The 23,879-nt window shown below is 45.0% G+C and overlaps 1 protein-coding gene across 1 annotated transcript in view; it reads right to left on the bottom strand.

The window, feature by feature from the left end:
- Positions 1–23,879, bottom strand: part of POLR3A (RNA polymerase III subunit A) — a 43,918-nt gene that overhangs the window by 8,739 nt on the left and 11,300 nt on the right. Inside the window, exons 8-21 of the mRNA XM_068982045.1 lie at positions 23,696–23,832; positions 22,141–22,244; positions 21,208–21,349; positions 19,110–19,250; positions 18,065–18,134; positions 17,583–17,710; positions 17,276–17,414; positions 15,233–15,397; positions 12,099–12,271; positions 9,786–9,897; positions 8,795–8,913; positions 7,055–7,192; positions 5,048–5,218; positions 4,026–4,139 (exon numbers count right to left, since the gene is read on the bottom strand). Of these exons, the coding sequence (XP_068838146.1) occupies positions 4,026–4,139; positions 5,048–5,218; positions 7,055–7,192; positions 8,795–8,913; positions 9,786–9,897; positions 12,099–12,271; positions 15,233–15,397; positions 17,276–17,414; positions 17,583–17,710; positions 18,065–18,134; positions 19,110–19,250; positions 21,208–21,349; positions 22,141–22,244; positions 23,696–23,832 (1,853 nt within the window). The remainder of the gene's footprint in view (positions 1–4,025; positions 4,140–5,047; positions 5,219–7,054; positions 7,193–8,794; positions 8,914–9,785; positions 9,898–12,098; positions 12,272–15,232; positions 15,398–17,275; positions 17,415–17,582; positions 17,711–18,064; positions 18,135–19,109; positions 19,251–21,207; positions 21,350–22,140; positions 22,245–23,695; positions 23,833–23,879) is intronic.

The raw sequence follows: 23,879 nt of genomic DNA, 5'->3' as shown, positions 1-23,879 counted from the left end.
TAGTGCTAACCCAGCACGTGAGAGTGACAGAGGATGACCCTTTCCACCCGCTGCCTTCTCCCCTGCCCTCCTGGAACACCTCGCTGCCCACGTTCATGCAGCCCAGAGTAAGTACTGTTGCACCACTTGGACTTCTAAGCCTTTAGACTGATACATTTTTGAGGGTTTCTTCTGCAATTGTTCTGTTCAACTTAAATACTACAGAGCTTGGCTTTGTAGATGCTATGCACATTTCAAGCACATGCCTTCAGCTTGCCTTCATTTCAAAGGAAACACGCCCAGGTCCCAGCTCTATCTCTGACCCTCACCTCTGCCTTGCTCCCCTGTCTCATGCTCAGAACTTTGTAAGGCCTCCAGGAAATCACCCTCAAAGCTGGAAATGAAACATCAGCCTATCTGTAGCTCCTGCTGTATTTTAGGAATAGGGCTCCAAGCCCCGGGATGATGACAAAATGGAGCAAGAAAGAAGGTGAAGAGAATTTACATTGTATGGAAGATCCATAGGGCACGGCTAGAAATGACAGGCCTAGGTTTTCTGGTAACTATTCTAAGGGAAGCCCCATATGCTTTATACTTTGGTATGTGTCTGTGAAATAGCCTTGTGGTTGCTCCAACAACCAGGAGCAGCCAGGATCTCCTTTCGAGGAGTTTTCACAGGGGGTGCGGTGTGTTTAATGGGCCACACACATCCGTGCCCCGTTGCCAGCACACACCATGCACCGTAGGACTGACTCCTAGAGCACCTTGCAGGTGCGCTGAGGACACATGCAATCTAGCAGCTGCATCCTTCAGAAAAAGCACAGCAGCCACTCTGGTTTGATACTGGGGTGTTTCTGACAGTAAGGGAAAGGGTGGATAGCCTATGGTTCCTCTCGGCGACCCTCAGGGAAATATGATTTCCCTCAATGATTCTGGACAAATTGGGGGTTGAGGGGCACTCTGGCCAAGTGCAGGCATCCAGCTGCTCTGTGCGGCTGGCTGAGGTCAGATCCACGCATCTGGACAAATCCCTGGGCAGGCCCGAGGGTGGACAACTGTTTTGATGGCTGCAAAGCCTCACTAGGTCATGTTTCTCAATTGAGGATAACTGTAGGAGAAGACCAGCATGCCTGCCCAGTGTCTACTCAATCTGTATCACAGCTAAAAGTATCTAAAGTTTCGTCTGAAATAAATGTTTCCAAGGGCAGATTGGACCAGAAGCCCACTTTCGCAAAAACAGAATTCTGTAAGGCACTTCCAGAAAGCTTGAGACTTAACTAGCCGGGTACTGTCCTAACACTGCAAAAACAAATCTCTCTAGCCTCCCATAGACTAATGAACAATTTCTAGTTACTATCTTTTCTGAAAGCAAAAAACTCAAACTTCTGGGGTCCACAGGGTCTGTGACCACAAACTCCTTAGTCACTTGCTGTCCAGCGTGGTGCGCTCTCCCTGTGGGGCGGTAGGATACTGGCTCCATCACTCTAGAGTGGAGGCCATTTGGGCTGAATAAGGTTAGGGCTTGGCCAAGCGAACAGGCCCCTCTACAAAGTCAAATGTTTCTGCACAGTCTACACTCAGGGGAGGGGTTTTCTGCAAAACTGTCTTGGCCCGCTGGACACTTCAGACTGGCTCCCAGGGGCCCAGGTGATCGGGAGGCTATAAGGGTGGACTCCATCACAGCTGGGCTGTCCGCTGTTCATGAACACAGGCTTCTCACGACTGTCCTTGTTGATCAACTCCCCTCACTGACAAAGAGTGGAAAGTTACCATGACACTCAGCCATCATTCTATGCAGAAAGATTTCTATTTAAGAAAGAACTTAAACTAATTTAAAAGAACTTGAAAATTCTCAAGAGACTCTTTTTAAAGAGAGACTCGACAGGCTTACTTGTTAATTGCAGGTTCGAGGCCACATTTTTCAGATGTAGTTAGTTGTTACCAATCAGAGGTAGAACTTAGAGCTGGAGAAGGTGGTGGGACAATCTCCCTTGAGGAGGCTCTGCCTTCAAGTGGGATCCTCATCAGCAATAAAACCCGTGGCCACCTAGTGTCTCCTCTGTATCATTCAGTATTAAGAGCTTCCTCCAAAGGGTGACTTCCTCCCTGAGCCTACTTATCTAGCTGTGGTCATGTCCTTTAGGGAGAGCCTCTGAAAGCCCTCCTGACCCAGATGTTGCCATTTGCCTGCTAGGTGTTCAAGGCTGCCCCACCTGTTGGCACAGGGAAACCGGGGCCAGAACCCAAGGCCAAGCCGATCCAGGGGTTTTTCATCTGTCGAGGAAGTCGGTACATATGAGCAATCAAGCGCACACACCTCACACCATTCCCCCATTCTGGTGCAAAGGACAGCTTTCAGCTGCCACCCACGTGGACATGCTTCTGGGAGTGGCTTTGCTAAAAGGAATGAGTTCCCTCACCCAAGAGTTATGGCAGGTATTTTGGAAGTTAGGTTAAAAGGAAAAAAGCTCCCTTTTTGGAAGGGGAAACTGAGATAAGCTACTAAGAACTTAGTAGGACCAACCCATGCATCCCAAGGGCACTCAGAACACGGCAACTGGCAGGCTGTTAATCACACGGCTGACCAGCAGCTACTGCTCGCACTCAGCCCGCAGCGTGTGTGTGAGCCTGGCTCTCGGCTTCTGGCAGGGCTGGGGCTCAGCGCCACCCGGGAGTTCTCTCTGCCTCCCCAGCTCTGACACCACAGCAGGACAAGGTTTTCTCGGCTCAGATGAATCTGTTCTGGTCAGTGAATTTTGGAATCCCTCGGCAAACCTGATCTCAGATTGACTGACTGGAGGGTGAGGACGTGTTCCGCCACCTCTGGGGCCCTGGATCTGTGGGGCGTGTGACAGATGGGGACGGGATGCATGAACAAGTGCTCACTGAACCCACAAGGGCTGCTGGTCAGGGGACCACTGTCAAACCATATCTAAGACAAGAAAGGGCCTGGGCCAAGTGACGAAGGGGAAGCCCTGCTAGTCGGACGGGACAGCGCCCTGCAGCGCCTGGGGCTGGCAGACTGCACAGCACAGCCATGCCCCCTGCTCGGTAGCCACAGCACGGAAGCACGTTACCTCGTTGTATTTCTCATAGCCTGTCTCAGTTAAGGTCTTCGAGGAGAAACAGAAACATAAATAAGTGAATACAGTCATGGAGAAAAACCAAATCATATCTCTCATTTGTTACTTAAAAAAAAAAAAAATTGTGAAGCAGAAAAAAAAAAATGAAGGCACTCAGCTTAGCCAGGCTCTTAATTTTAAATGTGTTAAAATCTGGAAGAATCTCTTTTTCACCTTTTGTATCTTACCATGTCAAAGAGTGAAGAGCTTTTACCTAAAATATCTTTATTTAAGTGTCTTACTCTTTTTATCTTTTATATACTTCAAGGGATATATTTTGTGCTATATTTGAATCACAATCAGTGTACATAGGGAACCATGTATTCCTGTATTCCTTTGCTTTTGATCATAAACATGATTATCAACAGAAAGGAGGAGGTCTGTGAAATAAAAACAAACTAAAAAACCAACAGGATGTCAAGGTAACAGGTTCCTGGAAGAAAAAGGAAGGATGACTGTACATTTCTAACCCATATTGTGGCAAGAAAAAAAGCAATTTAAAATAATGATGGTATTAAACAAACCCCACTGCATCATTTATTGTGTAAATGGCATTAAAACAATGTTCTTACTATTACAAATTACTGGGTTTCAAAACCACAGAGGGAGGAGTTGGCTTACAGGATGAGAGACTGGGTGGCAGAGGGTGATAGGGACAGGGTTTAAAAAAAAAAAAATCAGTTCTCGTAACTAGAGCACTTGTCTTCTACCAGAGAAACACTTGTGCAAAAGACAAACTAAAAAAGACATGAGATAAATTCTTTATGCTGACTGCTGAGATTCTCCTGCCTAGGCCGCTCTTAAATCTTCTAACGAGAAACACTCTTACATAAACACCCCCAGCTTATACACTTCACTGTCGGCACCTGGAGAATGATTCCTTGGTGACGGCCAAGCCGGGTGCGCAGCCCCCGCAGAGCTCACCTGCAGGAAGCTGTCCTGGCAGCAGAGAAACTCGTTCTTCTTCATGATGGACTCGGCGCTCAGGAGCAGCTCGTTCTTACTGAGAGCAGGCTCGCTCCGGCATGGGAAGACTGCCTCGAATATCAAAAGAAAACAGTGTGATTTGGAGGCGGGCAGGGGGCAGTATTCAGTGAAGGAGTTTATAAGAGACAATACAACCTCACCCAGAGCTTTCAGCAACCTGTGATGTTTTTGTCTTTCAAAACACATACCTTTAATACGAAGGTGAAAACAGCATAAACTGATACTCCACCTTACCTAACAGCTTGTGGGCTATTCAGTGGGTATTGTGTCATTCCTTCCCAACCTTCACCCCACCCCAGATTTGCACTAAAACCATAAACTGCTGTTATGAAAAAAAAAAAAAAATTTCAGGTGTGAAAATACCTCTCCACCCCCAAGCTCATGGGTTTTTCCTCAGAGTTTTAATGGTTACACTGCAGCCTAACATGTGGACAGACCATTCCATGTTTGACCTGTCCTCCACAGATGGCCTGTATCTGCTATAAACAATGCTGGAAGAACATTCTTGGCACATTTAGATCACTTCTGTAGGGCAAATTCCTGTAAGTGAAATTGAAGTATCGCTCAAGGGCACCCAGATTTAAATTCAGATCAACACTGTCCAGCTACCTCTCAAAAAGCTTGCTCTAAACTATATCCCCTGTTAAAACTATGAGAAACAGGCCTGCTTCTCCCCACCCACGACGTCTACATGGTCTCCATCGCACTCTACTAGACACTGGCAAGAAGACCAAGGCCTCTTCCACTGGCACCGGTTCACTACCAAGAACTAGACTTTGAACTTGAGAAACTCTCTTTCCTTAATACCTGGGGAAAATTATGCAAAGCGAATAAAACAGACTAACACCATCGCAGTGGTTGGGTAGATATGACAGCGTTAGCTGTATGCTATGCCAAAGGCACACCCACTCTAAGGAAACGTCCTTGAAAACGCTCACAGATATGATGCTCAACCTTACTTTGATGTTGTCCAGAACCCTTTTAAACTCTAAGGGCTCATCTTTTCCCTCCATGGCTGCAGGATCTAAGCCGTCTCCCCCGTAAATGAACTGGATGATATCGCCCGTAGAGCTGCGGACTGTCAGGTCATACTGTGAACAAAGATCTTCCAGGGACTTGACGAGCCTTCTCTGAGGAAGAGAAGGAGAGGAGATAAAAGTTCAGGTGCTTTGAGAGCACTAGTCACGTGCATGAAGGTTGATATTTGCAACTGAGTTTCAAGGCTACCAGTGCTTTTAATCACATAAAAACATTTTATTAGAAATCCCTTAAAAAGAGTTCCTGACCTCAAGAATGGCCCCACAAGTGCCTCACTAGCCTGTGCAGTGGGATTTAGAATATGCTCCATGCTCCAGTATGTTTCAGAATACATGCAATTTAAACCCCATCACCCCTGAAGGACTCAGCAAACACTGTTTTCCTAGGCTGCTATGCCTTCCCTCTCTGTCTCCCTAAGGTTTAAACTAATGCAATTGCTTTGCATTTCTAAACACAGCTTAATCCGGGACCCCTGTGGACTTCAATATGAATTACAGAGGATCCGGTGCAGGCCCTCTTCTGGGACGGATGGGTAAGAAGAGAGAATAGGACTAGTGTGTTTGAACCAGCAGGCAGCAGGCATTTCTCAAACCTGCTTAGGGAGAACCTTCCACCAGCAGAACCCTCCAGCCAGCGGGGTGAAGGGGTTCAATGAGTTAAAGGGAAAGATATCTTCCTCCAGGCAACTTCAAAACAAAAATCCCTCATGCCAGAAGTAATTTGTTCCAGGTTAACAAGCCACTCTGGGAAAGTCATACTCTCAACTTCAGAAAGGTACAGGACAAAAAATAAAGTCAACAGACATTCAGGCAGGAGTGTTAAAAGCATTTCAGAGTCTGTTAGGTTTCTGACAAAAGCACACTCTGAAGCTAAAGGGCGATTTCCCATTAAAAGATGATTAAGAGGGAAGCACTATCAATAATGCTACACAGGGGAGAGATGAGAGGTTATGGAAATAGGTGGGTACGGACTCGAGTCCATTTTGCTCTCATCAACCTTGTGTGTTCTGGCTTACTCATTCACTCATTACTCATCTCTGGTTTATCAGTCCTCATTTCCCTGCTTGCCAAGGGCTGCGCTTCTCAGTCCATGGTGAGGAGAAAAGGGACACAAAACCACAGCAGTTCATGGCCTAGCAACTTGCAGTGTTAACCTCAGCACGTACTGTAAGCAGATAATATCATCAAAAACACAAACCAAAACCAAAACCAACCGCAAAATGAAAAACAAAATGTAGGTTATGGAGTACAAGATAGAAATGAGAATTAGAGACTGGAGAGAGATCCTTCGCTTGTGGTCTTATGGAAGCACAAAGCAGGATGTGCTCTCACCTCTCTGCTGTCTAGGATGTACCTCTGTGGCAGTCTCAGAAACACAGGCATAAAAAGCATGTAGCTCAGCCCTATCCCCGAAGACTACTCTCTTACAGCTGTACACACAATGGAGAACGAGTCAGCCCTCCAAGTGCCCAAGCCCTCCTGCAGGCAGTGGAACAGGTTCTCTGAGTCCCTTAGAGTGACATTAATGACAGATGCCATAAACTGCTGCACAGTGAGCACAGGCCTCTCAGTGTGGAATCAGGAGGTGGGTACTGTCAGCCTATCTCCGTGTGTTAGCAAATAGTGGCTCAGTGAGACGACGTGCTGGGGGACTTCTGGCCCATGTTCTCCTCCAGCGGGGCTTTGGTACATGTGCTTCCAGCCTGGTCTGCACCATTCGAAGGAGACACTGATTCTGAACTTTTTTTTTTTAATATCTTACTTTTTTGTGTTGTTTATTTTTAGGGCATCTACATCTCTTAGTTTCTCCTTTTAAATGCCAAGACTTAATAAATCAGAAGTCAGGTAGAAAAGAAGAAAACACTCAGCAGTCAAGATCCACAGACCTGTCCGGCTTCACTGCTAATGGGCTACATTTCTTCAGGTTACCTGCATATATCCTGTTTCAGCTGTCTTCACGGCTGTGTCGACCAGACCTTCCCGGCCAGCCATTGTGTGGAAGAAAAACTCAGTTGGTGTCAAACCAGAATAAAAGCTATTAGCCACAAAGCCTTTGGCAGCTGGGAGCTAAAGAAAGGTAGGAAAAAAAGAGAAAAATCTAACAAATAAAAGTTTAAGGTCCCCAATTCCAAGACCCATTCAAATCAGGAAATACCTCACCTTTAGACTATAAATACCTGGCCAATGCACTCCCATGTTTTATGCCCTTTCCTAAAGAAGAAATAATTTAGTTCAAACCATCCTTACCAGAGAAAAGGAGAGGGAGTTCCCAGCCAGGAGGCTCAGGACAGGGACACCAAAGCTTGGGCTGCTACTCCAAGAGCAGGCAGGCAGTCATGGATCTCAGTTTAGAGGGCACCCTGGCCTTCTCCCAGGAAACGACTATTCCCAGGATACCTGCCAGCAGGCCGGACCTGTCCACTTCCAAAACATAGCTGTGTGCTGCTACAGTTTATGGGGATTCATTTTTGGGCTGTTGAAAATATCCTAAAATTTAGATTATGATGATTATCACACAACTCTGTGAACACACGAAGCTGCTGGAATTCTACACTTTAAATGGGCGAATATTAAGATAAAGAAAAAAAAACTGTAAAAAAACAAAAAAACCCACAGATAAAAAACATCCTATGAAATGCCCAATGGCCTTTGATCTGGACAGGTTCGTGTTCCTTGGAGAACAACTCAGATGAATAGGCTAAAATCCTTTTGCCCCATTTCACTTAAGGGGCAACTGGCATACTCAAAAGCACTTCTAGGCAAGTACCATCCTCCCCAATGTCTGGCACTAGGTGTCCTTGGCATTTCTTCTGAATTGGTCAGGCTTTGACTCTGAGCCATATAAGCACAGCCAGGTACCACTCCAGTGACTTGCTGGCTGCCTGACCTCTAGTAAATTCTGATCTTGGGCAGGGAGCCCAGGTTGTTCCTGGGGCCACCTGATACAGACAGTGTCTGTCAATTTCAGTACAGCAGGCCCCTCTCCCCAGGAGGGGCTGGCCGTAAGTCCTACAGCTCCTCAGGCCAGGAGCAGCTGGGGCATCTGTGTTTTAGTGTGAACAGTTGACTCCATCCAGAATTATTAAGTGACCAAATCAGCTCTAAGTTCCTCAACTGTTCATTTAATAGCTATCTACCCCAGAATCTCAGAAAACCCCAATACAGGCCTATCTGTCTCACTCTGCTGACAGTAGTGCCCAGACCACGAGGGCCAACAGAACTCAGAAGTCATTTACAGGCAGTTTAGGAATTCCAGAGAGAGCCTGGAATTTCCTGGTTGTTTCACTGTGGTTCCCATGTTCACTGTTTAAAAATCTTTATACTTTTATGTAAGTGTTCCCTAAAATAAGTATACAGGTTGAATGCACACGAATGGTAACAACACATTCAGATTACTTAAGATAAAGTTGGGTAGGAAACTAACATCCTTCTCCTTAAAAGAGAAAATGTACAAAAGGGCACTGGTCCAAGCTTTACAGCTCCGAGTTTCATGAGGCTCCTTCTACAGGACTCAATCAAGTTTGGGCTGCAGAGGGAGTAACCCTGGGGGGTCCTCACCCTCTATGCCAGCTCCAGGAGTCACCTAATTTGCAGCCCCAGAGCCTCAGTCATTCTTCTGTGCTGCTGAAGCTTGTCCTTCAAAGTTATATTTGATCCACTCCTGCTTACCTTTGAGTGTTTTTCAAAGTGAGGCAGGGACCTGTTTTCAAAGCCATCTGGCACTCGAGAGCCACTGATAGCTTGCTGTCCCACACAGGCAATCATCTGTGATATGTTAATGAAGGAACCTGGGGAAGCAGGTCAGAAACGGAACATTCATTTACCAAAATCACAGTAACTGAAGTACAAGCAGATCTGTTGGTACGACAGGAATACAACACGGTACAGCCCCCATCCTCAACAAGTTCATACTCCAGGGACAGTAAAGGACAGAACCAGAACAGCAAGGACAGAGCTGTCAATAACACAAGGAAGGCCAGGCAGGGCTAGAGCTCAGGGGCGAATGAGCACTCTGGGGCTGGAGGAGAGACTTCCAGGGGAGTATGTGAGAAGGCAGCATTAACCAGCTGGACTCTTGGAGAAGATTATGACTTCCACATAGAGGACATGGGGGAGGAGTTCCAAAGTGGGTCAGAGAGTAGGAAGCAGAGACACAGGACAGGAGTGTGGGGTATGCACCAGAGGCAGGGAGGAGACTATGGGGTGAAGGACAGCAAGGCTAAAGAGACTGGACTTTATTCTGTCGAAAATTTGTTAAAACAGGAAGTTTGCAAAGCTCGGGGTTCTGAATTTGAGTGCAGTATCATGAAACCTAACACTTTCAGGTCCTGGCTAACTATAAAATTTAAGTGTATTTAATTATCATCAAACATAATCCCTGGCTCTTCTTTCTTTCTTCAAAAAACATAAGACCAAGTTTACTCAAAGCACCCTCAAACTCAGAAATCCACACATATGATAAACAAGTTTCTTCAAAGGAGTTAGACTTTTCCCTGACCAGGGACTGAACCTGGGCCTGGGCAGTGAAAGCACTGAGTCCTAACTACTGGACGAACGACCAGGGAATTCTAGGCCTGAAGTTCGGATGCACATTTTCCAGAGCACACCCAGCCAGCCTGCATGGAAGGCAGAGGCAGCAGTGGCCAGAGGAGGTGCTCACCTTTGGAGCCACACAGAGCCATGGTGAGGGGGCTGTTGCTCTTATCGAGCTCCCGGAGGCAGGCGCTACCTGCGTGGTCACGGATCACAGACAGCTCCTTCAGGATCAAAGCCTGGCGGGAGAAAGAGAGATGCATGGTGCCTATGTGATTACCGACGCTCAACGTGACATTCAAGAGAATGTGAGGAATTTGAGCGAGATGTCAGATTTCCAGCAGATAAAAGGTTTCAGACCTTAGAAGACCAAGATGTCCTATCTCTGCAGACTGACATTTTCCACATGCTAAGTCACTTCAGTTGTGTCCTACTCTTAGCGGCTCTATGGACTGTAGCCTGCCAGGTTCCTCTGGCCATGGGATTCTCCAGGCAAGAATACTGGAGGGGGTTGCCATGGCTTTCTCCAGGGAATCTTCCTGACCCAGGGATAGAACTCATGTCTCTATGTCTCCTGCACTGGCAGGCAGATTCTTTACCACTAGCGCCCCCTGGGAAGTCCCACGGGTTTCATAATCAGTGTGTAAGGAAAAAATGCTGCTGCTAAGCTGCCTCAGTCGTGTCCAACTCTATGCGACCCCATTGATGGCAGCCCACCAGGCTCCCCAGTTCCTCGGATTCTCCAGGGAAGAACACTGGAGTGGGTTGCCATTTCCTTCTCCAATGCGTGAAAGTGAAAAGTGAAAGGGAAATTGCTCAGTCATGTCTGACTCTTAGCGACCCCATGAACTGCAGCCCACCAAGCTCCTCTGTCTGTGGGATTTTCCAGGCAAGAGTACTGGAGTGGGGTGCCATTGCCTTCTCCGTGTAAGGAAAAAATGGTTAGTAACAAAATCTCAGAAAAATATTTAAATGGCAAATGAGGTAGAATATACGCAGCTTTGTGTATATACCCTACATAGCGGTGTCTCTGTATGTATATTATATATATTACTGTATATACACATGCTTGTGTATACTGTATACACATGTATAACATTTTGTACCTTATATGACATTATGTAATACATACTAGAAGAGAGTGGCGTGTACTGTTTCTAAAATTTGTCTCTGCCAAGCACACACTTGAATTCCCACCAACTGGGCAGGTGATTAGGCAACTCAACAGCAATACTCTAGTCCATGGGCTCATCTAGATTGCCATCCCTCAACCCACAACCTATGATGCTCAGTCAGCTGGGAATCATGCTTCCACTAAAGAGGAGTGCAGCTGAGGCCTCAAGTGATCGTCTAGGTGAGAAACACCCGATTTCTCTCTCTTTCTGTTTTTCTTTAAGACTTACATTAAGAATGAGCTAACTGTGAATGCCTCACACAACTCTGCTTTCTTTTTGCTTGAAAAAGTTCATCAGAAAATTTCTTATTGGGTTTTCCCTGGTGGCTCAGTAGTAAAGCATCTGCCGGCCAATGCAGAAAGACACGGGTTTGGTCCCTGGTCTGGAAGATCCCACATGCCTGGGAGTAACTAAGCCCGTGTCCCCCACTATTGAGCCCGTGCTCTCGCGCCCAGGAGCCGCAACTCCTGAGTCCACGTGCTGCAGTTACTGAAGCCCGCGCGCCCTGGAGCCCTGTGCTCTGCGACGAGAAGCCACTGCAGTGAGCAGCTCATGCACCACAGTGAAGAGCAGCCCTTGCTCACTGCAACAAGAGAAAGTCCACACGCACCCACCAAGGCCCAGCGCAGCCAAGAGATACACAAATAAAATTAGAACAAATTGTTTTCATTGTTCAAAAATCCTTTCTTCCCTGCTTAGTTGAGTTGAAGCCCTGAGCGCCAGGCTACTGGGAGGCAGAAGAGAGTCAGACAGGGCCCTGGTGCAGTCAGACTGCTAAGGCAGGCTGCTTCAGGGAAAATGCGGGACTCTCAGGCCGTTCTGACTCTGACCCCTGCAGGTCCAGCTCTCAGCTAACTTAGCTCCAAACTGGAACATGACTGGAACGTGCAACAGACTGGACTGTGACTCTCAAATGCGACTTAACCACGTCTCTTTCAAAGACCATCCTTTCACAGCTGTGGTGTCAGTCTGGTCACAGGATGCTGGTAATAGGGCAAAAGCATTGAAGTACTAGTGACAGAAGGGGCCCAAGTGTGACGACGGAATAAGAGCAGCCACATGTGGCCAAATGGACAGATAGCTGTTCACCACCTGGAACGGATGGAACAGATTTGATGGGAGGCCCCCCATCATTAGAACACACACGAGCTGCGCAGCTCAGAGACAGGCTGAAGCCACTGCCTTTCCTCTCCACTCACCTGTCGCTTCTCTTCAGGGCCTACAGTGCCACTGGCTGCTAACCTGACCCAGAGAGCCAGACTCACCTCCAGAGTCTCCTCAGCGGTGCAGCCGGGCTGCTGCTGCAGCTTGCCTGTGTTCAGGGCTTCGATGTACTCATCGCATTTTTTGTAGCCAGCGTTCAGTAACTCATGCTTGGCCTTCAGCAGCCCTTGGCCAGGTGTGACGTCACCAATCCCGATTGAGAATCCACGGTTAGCTGCAGAAGGGTTGGCAGGGAGAGCCGGAAGAGAGAACCATTGATGTTAGTCAACCTGTTATGCAGAAACAAGTTTATACCTTCAGAGAACTTGCTGCAGGCCAGTGAAACAAAAACTTACTGTACCGGTCCCTGGGTTGTTACACAAAGATGACCAAGACTCACTAACTCCTCTCAGAGAGCTCACAACCTGGTATGGAGCACAGGGATGTCCCAACTATATTATAAAGCAGACAGCCACTGAACAGGAAACAGAGACTGAGAGAGCCAGTTGTAGAAAGTGGGCTACCAGACGGATGGCACTCAGCATCCCAGACACCTCTCTGCTCCAATTCTTTTTCAGAAATCATTCCAAAACAGAGGAAAAGAAGCAACTGTGAACTCTACCTTTGATGGAGCTATACACCATCAATAATCCTAACCCTAACACCTGTAGCAAGTGGGCAGGTGAGGAGCAACTGGATTAACAGGGTGGGGAAGGGGATGCTGGTTAAGTGGCAGTGGACTGGAGGGACACCGAGTCTGAAAGTCTCAGAAACAAATCCTCATGTTCTGCTGGAGGTAATGTACAAGCTGCAAATGGAGAAAGCCGGGTGGAAAGTTTGTATAGGTACACCATTTTTTACTGTGCTTCACAGATAGTGTATTTCTTTAAAACCAGAAGGTTTGTGGCAACCTTCTATTTGAACAAGCCTAAAAGCACGATTTTTCCAATGGTATTTGCTCACTTTGTGTCTCTACGATGAATTTCACTAATTCTCACAGTATTTTAAACACTTTCATTATTATATTTTTATGATGCTCTGGGCTGTTGTTATTATGATTCACTGAAGGCTCAAATGATTAGCATTTTTCAGCAATAAAGTCTTTTTTTTATTAAGGTGTGTACATGTAAGACACTAAGATCATTGCATCTGATCCCATCATTTCATGGCAAATAGATGGGGAAAAGTGAAAACAGTGACAGATTTTATTTTCTTGGATCCAGAATCATCATGGATGGCGACTGCAGCCATGAAATTAAGACACCTGCTCCTTGCAAGAAAAGCTATGACAAACCTAGACAACATATTAAAAAGCAAAGACATCACTTTGCTGACAAATGTCTGTATAATCAAAATGATGGTTTTTCTAGTAGTCATGTATGGATGTCAGTGTTGGATCATAAAGAAGGCTGAGCACTGAAGAACTGATGCCTTCAAACTGGTATTGGAGAAGACTCTTCAGAGTCCGGTGGACTGCAAGGAGATCAAACGAGTCAGGCCTAAAGGAAATCAATCCTGAACATTCACTGGAAGGATTGATACTAAAGCGGAAGCTCCAATACTTTGGTCACCTGATATGAAGAGCCGACTCATTGGAAGAGACCCTGATGTTGGGAAAAACTGAAGGCAAAAGAAGAAGAGGGTGGCAGAGGATGAGATAGTTAGATAGTATCACCGATTCAATGGACAAGAATCTGAGTAAACTCTGGGAAACACAGGGAAGCCTGGCGTGCTACAGTCCATGAGTCACAAAGAGTCAGACCCAGCTTAGCGACTGAACAACAACATGTTAACACACAATTCTACTGCACACTTAATAAGACTATAGTGCAAACAAGTTTTTTATGCACTGGGAAGCCAACACATTCATCAGTTGCTTGATTATATGTTATATATGCTTCATCATGGTGGTCTAAAACCAAACCTGCAATTGTCTCTGAGGTCTGTCTATAAAAAGAGGCCTCAAGCCCTTGCCCCTATGGGAAACAGAGTGCTGTACAAGAGGTATATGAGCATCAAGAATAGGAAGTCTTAAAAAGAGAAGAAACACAAGAAGGAAACAGAGAGAAAAGAACTATGGCTGGAAATTAAATATATGATACTGAAAAATTAAAAAAAAAAACACAAAAAAACAAAACAGAGACAGTGTTAAAAAGAAAACTGAATCCAGAAACAAATACATGGACAACAGGGAAAAAGAGAAAATTAGAGAATCACTCCAAGAACCCTACCAGACAATTAACAGAAATTCCAAAAAGCAAGAACAGAGAAAGTAAAAGAGAGGCTATGATCAGAAAAAGTACAAGAAAATTTCCAGAACCGAAGGACACATGTTGCAGACTGAGAGAGCCTGCAGAGCGCTCAGCACAATGAATGATAAACATCCCAAGGCTGCATCACTGTGAACTTCCAGAATGCCAGGAACAAAGAGGATTCTCAAAGCTTCCAGAATAAAAAGACAATTCAGGATAAACAAGGTCCTAAAGTACAGCTCAGGGATTTATATGCAATATCCTGTAAAAAAACCACAATGGAAAAGAATATTTTAAAAAAAGAATGCACACACGTATATAACTAGGTAAACTAAACTGGATTACCCAAAAACTGGATACTGCAATTTAAAGAAAGACAATTCAAATACAAAAAGTTGGGAATAAGAAGGGAAATACATTTTACAGCAACTCTCAAAGAGCAAAGTAGAGTAATACCTTCAAAATTCTCAGGGAAATAATATTCAGTCTAGAATTCTACACTCAGCCAAAGAGTCAAGTACCAGAGTAGACTAAAGATATTCTGGGGCATGCAAAGAAAGTCTCCTGGCCTAGTGTACGACAGTAGGGAATTACTGAGTCAGCTGGTAGGGCTGAACTGTGGAAGAACCAGAGGGTGACAGTTCTGCACAGCCTACCTTGGAAGGAGCCCATGAAGGCCCTTTATGTAACAACCCATGTATGCCATGGGCATTAGGGAGCTACTATAGCTTTTGTGAAGAGAACTGAAAAGCAAATTCGAATCTGCAGTCAAACTTGTCAGCATCAGGTTTATTTCATTAAGAAAAGCATAAATGGTTTAGCCTGGAACAAGTATCCTTTTCTTTGTGTTTCTATGTATTTGGGGCAGGGGGATGAAATAGTAAAAGAACCCCCTAAAACATCAATAACCTATAGCAATAAAACAAGGACGCTAAGACACTCACACAAGTAGACGGGAGCCAGCCTGGCAAGCCGTGACATCGCATCGGCAGCTTCATTCTGCCCCCAGTCTCGGAGCAAAATGTAAAAAATGTTGTTCTTGGATCCTGACCCCAGCGTTCCTTTGTCCATGCTGCCACTCATCAGCTCGCTGTTCTGGATTGTGACGTCTGGAAGGAAAAGATTATGGACTCACACAAATGATTATCTGTTACTTTGTTTCATTCCAAAATGAATTTAAGGCAGTTGAGAAAATCTGCTTTTTTTTTTAAGGTTGCTGCTACTGCTAAGTCACTTCAGTTGTGTCCGACTCTGTGCGACCCCATAGACGGCAGCCCACCAGGCTCCCCACGTCCCTGGGATTCTCCAGGCAAGAACACTGGAGTGGTTTTTTTTAAGGTTAGAGCAGAGCAAATAGAAATGCTCTCTAAAAAATTTCTTTTTGAGGGGGAAAAGGAGAAATCCAGGAACTTTTGAAAAGCAGGAAAGATCTAGTTCGTTACCCTATAGTCCTGACTCTGAAAGGTATTAGTTGACTCTCATCATCTTTATCTGTGATCTGTGGATGACAGTATCAAGCTCTTGCCATCTTTATGTCATGGAGACGTTTTGAGCACCAATTCAATCATGTACAACAAAGTGTTGTTTATAAAGCACTTTGTTATTCACTAAGACATTGAAAACTAGCAGTGGCACCATTGTGAAAAGCCTCAACAACAAAATGAAATTTGTATCTAGAAACAAAAACACAATATAAAACAAGAACCCAAAATACAGTAAAGACCAGGGAGTACATTTATGAAAGAATGGTTGTAAACCTGGGGTGGGGGTGAAGAAAAAAAATCAGTGCTCTTCAAAATATTTATTCATCATGAGACAGCAGAGAATCCTTGACCTTCAGAGAGTCTTTGTGGTTCAGTCATCAGTATAGAGGCCTGCAGATCCACCTCTCATCACAAAGCCTTGCTAGCAAAGGCCTTTTTAAATCAGTGTTACTCAAAGCAGTCTGCTGGGGAACCGTGTGTTAGCAGCCTGAGACCCAGAAAGTAAATGCTGCCTGAATGGCATAGGTCTGGGGAACACACTCTTGGGCTCATCAGTCTAGGGGACTCAGAGACTCATATTTAAATATTCTCACTGTTACACCTGGGGCTTCCCAGGTGGCGTTAGTGGTAAAGAGCTTGCCTGCCAATGCAGGCGACTAGAGCCACAGGTTCGGTCCCTGGGTCAGGAAGACTCCTTGGAGAAGCAAATGGCAACCCACTCCAGTATTCTTGCCAGGAGAATCCCATCGACAGGGGAGCCTGATGGGCTACAGTCCATAGGGTCGCAAAGAGTCAGACACGACTGCATGACTTAGCACAACACAGCACTCTTACACCTGATCTACATGTGATCAAAACACCCACTGACCAGGTGAGGCAGGTAAAAACATGAGCCTTTTCAGTATACTTTATAGCCATGGATGTGTGCTCCGTCGCTCATGTGTGTTCGACTCTGGGCGACCCAATGAACCATAGCCCCCTGGGCTCCTGTGGCCATGCGATTTTCCAGGCAAGAATACTGAGTGGGTTGCCATTTCTTCCTCCTGGAGATCTTTCTGACCCAGAAATTCAACTTGTTTCCTGCGTCTCCTGAATTGGCAAGCAGATTCTTTACTACTGAGCCACTTGGGAAACCCACTTACTTATACTTTTAGTCATACTTTTAGACAATGAACACATTTTGGGACATAAAATAATAAATTATAAGCCTTAAATAATGAGGCCCTTGTATAGCAAAACACACACACACACACAAACCAATAACAGAAAAAGAAGAAAAGAATTTGCATTAATTGGTAGAAACAAGTCACCGGAGACAAAACATGTGGAGAAGAACACTCTAACCGCTGGGCTGGTCATGTGTCCACATGACCTCTACCTTTTGGAGAAACACCAGCTGCATCTCCCTGAAGAACAAGCTTCCTGCCTAAGGCCTTAGAGAAACACGTGAGTTACTGGCAAAGGGAAGGGAGCTGCTGGCCCCAACCTGCCGCTCTCACTCACAGGAGTCATTGACGCAGAGGTCCTCTCCTCTGCCACAGTACTGCTTGCCCTTGGTTCGGAGGTTGGCTCTCACTGGATTGTCATCGCTGGGTCTGAGGATGACACTGAAGATCTGCTTTCCCGTCCACAGGGTGACAGGCTGGAGGAGGAGAGAAGCCAGAGCATCAGCCGGCCCAGCCTGGTCTCACCTGCCCTTCCCACCAATGAGGCAAGATGGTACAGCGGTCGCAAGCCTACTCGGCACCAGCGGGTCTACACCAGACCACCGGTGCATCCACACAGACACAGTCACAGCTCCTGCACAAACCTTTAGTATTGTAGGGGGTGGGAGACGAACTTTAATTTTCTCATCCTTGCCCACCAGTATTGAAGCGATGATCTGACAAGCTTTGGCTCGGTCAAAGAAAGTGTCCTTAAGAGTGAGGAGATAGGCACCTGAGGATGTTAAGAACGAACACAAAACGAAGGAAAGGAATGAAATTGTGAGAAAAATCACGAGGTTTCAACTTTAAAAATACAGATGGACTATCACTAAAAGAGTGAGGTAAAACACAGCTGCTTCTTGGTTTTCTCTTCCAACGAGAATCCACGCTCCACAAGAAAAGGGACTTTGTTTTACTTGTTGCCATGTCCCCAGCACTTAGAAAAGTAAAAAATATCTCGTGTGTGGTTCATTAACTCAGTAAACGAACAACAGAATCACACAGCTTTTCAAGTGGTCACGTGAACATGTGAAAGAGAATCCTCGTGTTCCAAAGTCTCTTTTCAAGTAAATTCCACAAAACCCACCTGTCAGAAAATCCTGAATAGCAGCAATTAGCGGTTCTCCATTTCTTGGTGTAACAAGGTTTGCTTTAGTCTGCAGGAAAAAGGAACACAGTGAGTTAGCCATGCCTGGATGCATGATGCGGCCCCAAGATTCTTCACCGCAAACACGCTTAATGGTTATGGATAAATGCAGAGCAGCAGGAAGGCGAGGCTGTGAACCGGAAGCTGGGGTTCTTAACTTCCAGCTTTGTCACTAACATCTAGCGCCTTCATCCGTCAAAGGGAGAGGAAAAAAATACCAGCAAGACTGACCTCAGAGGTCCCTATGTTTAAATACTGTGTGGAGCTGTTCTGCATTCTTATAAAGAACTCTTTGGGCAAAAGACGTTAGTGTAATTATAATGCTTTCCTCCAAAGAAAATTTCCTTCTATGAATGGTGAGTAGCACGGTGTTATCTTTGAAGTCTATCAATTCCACACTAGTTACAATAATGGCAGGATGGTCAAGTTTCTCTTGGTTGAGACCCTAAGTTCGAACAACAGCATTTATTAATCATCAAAATGTAATGAGTGCCTACACTGGCAAAACAGGCGCTCGTTGTTCACTGCACTCAATTTAAAGAAGGTTCTGTACATCAAGGTGCATTTGCTCGGGAACTCCCTGGTGGTCCAGTGGTTAGCACTCTGTGCTTTCACTGCTGAGGGTGTGGGTTCAATCCCTGGTCGGGGAACTAAGATCCTGTAAGCAGCCGCTTGGCACAGCCAAAAGGGGGAAAAAAAAGGTGCATCTGCTCAAATCCTTTATCTGAAGTATAATGGACCATGATATCCAACAGTCAAGCTTCTGACACACCCATCTTAGCTTTTCATAACTAGTGCTCATGTGTATATATTCTCCTAGGAACCGACATTACAGGTCAGCAGATACCCAGTCCATTCAACTCCCCACCTATGAGAGAAAATAACTCCCTAATATACCATGGGGTGCTTTCAAACAAGACTTGTTTCCCTTCTCCTCCTTTTAAGGAGCTTCTTCTCAGGAGTTGGGCTGCGCCACCCTACTTACCCCCATGAGAACAAGGGCTTCTGCTTTAGCTTCTTCTGTTTGAGGAAGATGAAGGTTCATTTCATCTCCATCAAAATCCGCATTGTAGGGTGTACAGACACACTCATTAAATCTGAAAGTCCGGTGGGGCTTGACCCTGGCCTGTGGAATACAAAACAAAGCAAATCAGGAAAAGGACATAAGTCATTTATTCAAAAGCTTCTGAGTCACATTATTTTTAAAAAAAGGCTTCCTGCAGAACTGGACACTTTACATTAAGGAAGAAAATTCCTAGTATGTTCTGGTATGGATGAGGTCATTAGTTCAGTTCAGTTCAGTTGCTCAGTTGTGTCCGACTCTTTGCAACCCCATGGACTACAGCATGTCAGGCTTCCCTGTCCATCACCAACTCCTGGAGCTTGCTCAAACTCATGTCCATTGAATCAGTGATACCATCCAACCATCTCATCCTCTTCTGCCTTTAATCTTTCCCAGCATCAGGGTCTTTTCCAATGAGTTAGTTCTTCACATCAGGTAGCCAAAGTATTGGAGCTTCAGCTTCAGCATCAGTCCCTCCAATAAATATTCAGGACTAATGTCCTTTAGGATTGACTGGTTTGACCTCTTTGCAGTCCCAGGGATTATCAAGAGTCTCTGATAAGGAACTTTGCAAGGAAGGCACCACGCCAAGGCATCTGACTCCCTCACCTTCTTCACATGGCTAAGACAGCCAGCCAGCCAGCGTATACCTCCTGAAATACGGTAAGAGGAAGTAGCCAGCACCACCTATAAGTTATCATTGCCAAAAAAGTTCTATTTGAATCTGATTATGGTTTGAGAGTTTATTTTTAGTGTACAGGAAAACAATGAAGCATGAAGGAACCCTTACTGCCACACAGAGGCAGACAAATAACAAATGTGCAGCGTCCTTTAGGACAAAGGACCTGTTTTTTCAAACATGACACGGAAATTAAGAGGAGGAGGGAGGACTATACTAGATTAATAGGGGCTTAAGACAGGGATCAATTAAATGTGTAGATTTTAGATCTCACTTTGAACAAACTAGCTGCAAAAAGATTTTTGAGACACATAGGGCAATCTGACTATGGCCGGGTACTAGACAACACCAGGGAATGACTTCATTTTGATGAGGTGTGATAATGGCACTGTAGCTATGTGTGTTTTGCAGAAGTAGGCTGAATATACATGGAAAAAAGACATGGCATCTGGTTTCATCAAAGGAAAAAGGGAGAGAGAAAACCAGTGTGGCAAAATCTTGAAAATTACTGAATATAAAAGATGGGAATATGTGAGTTCATCACAGTTCTCTTTCTACTTTTGTACATATTTGAAAGTTTTCAAATAAAAATATTTCTATGTTAAATGGGCCAAGTTTCCAGAAAGGGAAGGCTTTTTGTTCACCTCCTAGAGCTCCATAATCATAAAATGTATCTTTGGTATTTCTGCCACTGAGCAAAAAGATTGATGCAATGTTTCTATAAACTACTGGAAAAAAAAAAAAATCAACCTAGAAAAACACTACCTTAGGAGCCTGTTTGCAAATGCTCAGGGATTTAATGGTTTTTTCATATAGGAGAATTTATGAATATTTAACAAATTGAAGTTGCATCTTGTTTCCATTTGAAACGTCAAGAAAAGGAAATTGCTGCTGTTGCAAAGTAAACTGCTCCAAAAAATACGCATTCAGGTCTTAGCTGGAGGACGACTGCAAAGGAAAATCCTGTAAGCATTTTCATTTCGTAGTGACTATGCTGCTTTAAATCAAGTCAATTTCATGCCATGTCTATTTTGCATAATTTTGTGCACACACAGATATGCATCTACGTTGTTTGCAAGTGAAATCACAGTAATCACTTTCATACTAATTTTCAATTAGTTCCCGTTTCACTGTTGTGCGAATAGTATGTTATAAATATTGAAAACATCGAAGGGAAGCTTGAAATTGAAGAGTTTCACTCAAACTAAAATGGAAGAGGAGAATCAAAAGTTATAAAAATTTGAGACTGCTGGCAATTAAAATTTTAGATGTCTGGAGTCTCAGCCTGGCACACACAGCAAAGTCCCGTCCAGCAGATATGAGCGCCTATCCCCTGCTCACCAGGTGTGCCATGATGCTCAATTTGTGCAGCGAGGGCTGCCGGTTGAATAGGACCACGTCTCCATCTATGAGATGCCTCTCCACAATGTCCCCGAACTTGAGCTCCTGGGCCATCTTTTCTCTGTTTCCGTATTTCAGAAACCTTAACATACAATAATGGACATAACCTGTGAGAACAAAGTTTCCTCAGCAAGTTTCTCCCTCTTCATAGTAAGATTTGGTCTCTAAAACGACCATGTTTCACTGAATTTAAGGTGCCTCCCTCCACTGTCGATTAAACTACCATTAACAACAACAAAATTGTTTTTGTAACTTTATTTTTTGGCCACGCCAAGCGGATCTGTGGGATCCTAGTTCCCCAAACAGGAATTAAACCCCGGCCCCCAGGAGTGAAAGGGCTAAGCCCTAAGCAATGGACCACCAGGGAAGTCTGTAAACTATTAACAAATTGATTGTATGACACCTCTTAATTTTAGAAATGTCCAACTATGATACAGAAACTGAGTAATAAGCTAGCTTCTCGCACAGGGCCCTGGTGATGTTTGAATTTCACGAGACGAAAAGCACTGGTGATCAGCTCAGGTCACTGTGAAAAGCCAGAAGTGGCAAAATGTGCGCCTCCGGGGTCATGAGTGCACTGAGGCAACCCCAGAGCATCCAGGTGACCCAGGAAATGATCTGCTTTCACATCCCAATGCGTTATGTCTACCTAAACATTAAATGCTATAGAATAAATGAACACTGTGCACACAGTCAAAGAACCAGCAGAGGAAACAAAACGTACCTCGGCTAACTGCAATTTAAACAGGTGTTTTCCACATGTTAAAATATCACGATAATCGTACTTTGGACTGCCTTCTGTGGCTGAGTACGGCGACAGTGAACTTGGTCACGAGGAGATAATTACATCCAACCACACGGGGAAAGCATTACCTTTTCATCTGTGTGTGTCTCTGCTGAATGAAATTGGCTCCTGGGTGAACTTCAGGGCCATTTCGAACCAGTTTCCTCAAAAAGCTGATGTTTGCTTTGTTCACCTGGAGGACCACAACATAAAACAGAATGAGGCGCTGTTAGGTCTCGACGTGCCAGCATGCTGCACTGAACTGAGTCTCAGTCTCCACTTTCTTTAAGTGATTCCAGGGGATTTTCCTGGTGGTCCGCTGCATAGGACTCTGCAACTTCCACTGCAAGGGGAATGGGTATGATCGCTGGTCAGGGAACTAAGATGCCACATGCCACTTGTGGGGACCAGGAGGAAAAAAAGCATAACTGAACCCCCTGTGCAATTCTAGGAGAAGAGAGGTACCTGTGGCGTGCTGCTGCCAAGGTCTTCACTGTAAGGACAACGGTTCATGTCTGAGTTTGGCCACTCACTTGCTGGGTGACAGGGCCAGGTCCGTGACTGACCTTTGTTTTCTCTACTGATAAAACGACTAGGCTGGACTGATCTGCGGGGACCTTTCAGCATATTTTGTGATCCTAAACACAGGTGGCAGCTTCACCTGCAGTGATTGACCGTGGGCTTCTACGGTTGAAAAGCTGTTAACGGCAGAACAGCAGGTCCTGGACTGCTCTGCCATGCCCTGCGGCCTCCTTGACAATAATCTTGCGGGGCACCGTCTCAGAGAAGGAACTTGAACTCATCCAAGGACACTATTTTTTTTTTTTTTAAATTCTGACTGCACTGGGTCTCTGCTGCAGCTCTTCCTTGAAGGGTGTACAAGGTTAGCTGCCTTGCAGCATGTGGGGTCTTAGCTGCCTGACCAGGAACTGAACCTGTGTCCCCTGCATTAGAAGGCGGATTCTTAACCAATGGACCACCAAGGAAGTCCCAACCAAGCAGACTTTTTATACAAGCTTTACCAGAAGCACCTAATTATGGGCTGATTATGAATTTCAAGAGCAAAGTCAAAGCCAATCAATATCTTCCTGTTATCAGGCCTTTCAATTATCTACACCTCAGTTAAAAAAGAAAATACTGTAAATACCAGCTTACACTCACGACGAATATGAACTCAGTGTAAAGTGGTACAGCCTTTCTGGTTATATATCAACAGCTTTTAAACATTCAGTCTTTGAGTCAGTGATTCTAATGTTTTAAAAATGATTCTAATGTTTTAAAAATTCTAATGTTTTAACTCATCCCAAGAAAATCAATTGGGTGTGGATGTTTATCATTTAGTTATTTAAGGCATGAGGTACGAACTAGCGCAGAAAAATATCAAAGACAGAAAAAAAGGAGGCATGAATGTTTACTGTGTATCTGAGTATTTAAATATAAAGGCAGACACAACTGTGTCGATGTTGCAGATGTTATACATGGTGACACACGTGTGAATCAAACTGGAAAAACACACACACACACGCCACACTGTGGGCTGGGTGGGTTACTGGGGGTTTCCCACTGTTCAGACTGTTTGGAATCTCAGAACATAACATAAAACACTGGATTCAGACAAAATACTGAGCAATTCAATGTACTTACCTTCTCAGGAAATGTTAGAATTTTGGCCACGTGAACTGGCACAGCTACCTCATCAATTCGGAGGTTGGGGTCAGGTGAGATGACTGTTCTACCAGAAAAATCCACTCTCTTTCCTGAGAGATTGCCTCTGAATCGACCTAAATAAATAAAAATAGCGTAAGTCTCCAGGGCACAATGTGTGTTG

This window comes from Capricornis sumatraensis, chromosome 10 (genome assembly GCF_032405125.1).
Source record: "Capricornis sumatraensis isolate serow.1 chromosome 10, serow.2, whole genome shotgun sequence".
In the NCBI taxonomy this organism is placed as follows: Eukaryota; Metazoa; Chordata; class Mammalia; order Artiodactyla; family Bovidae; genus Capricornis; species Capricornis sumatraensis.
This window is presented reverse-complemented; position numbering and strand designations above follow the sequence as displayed.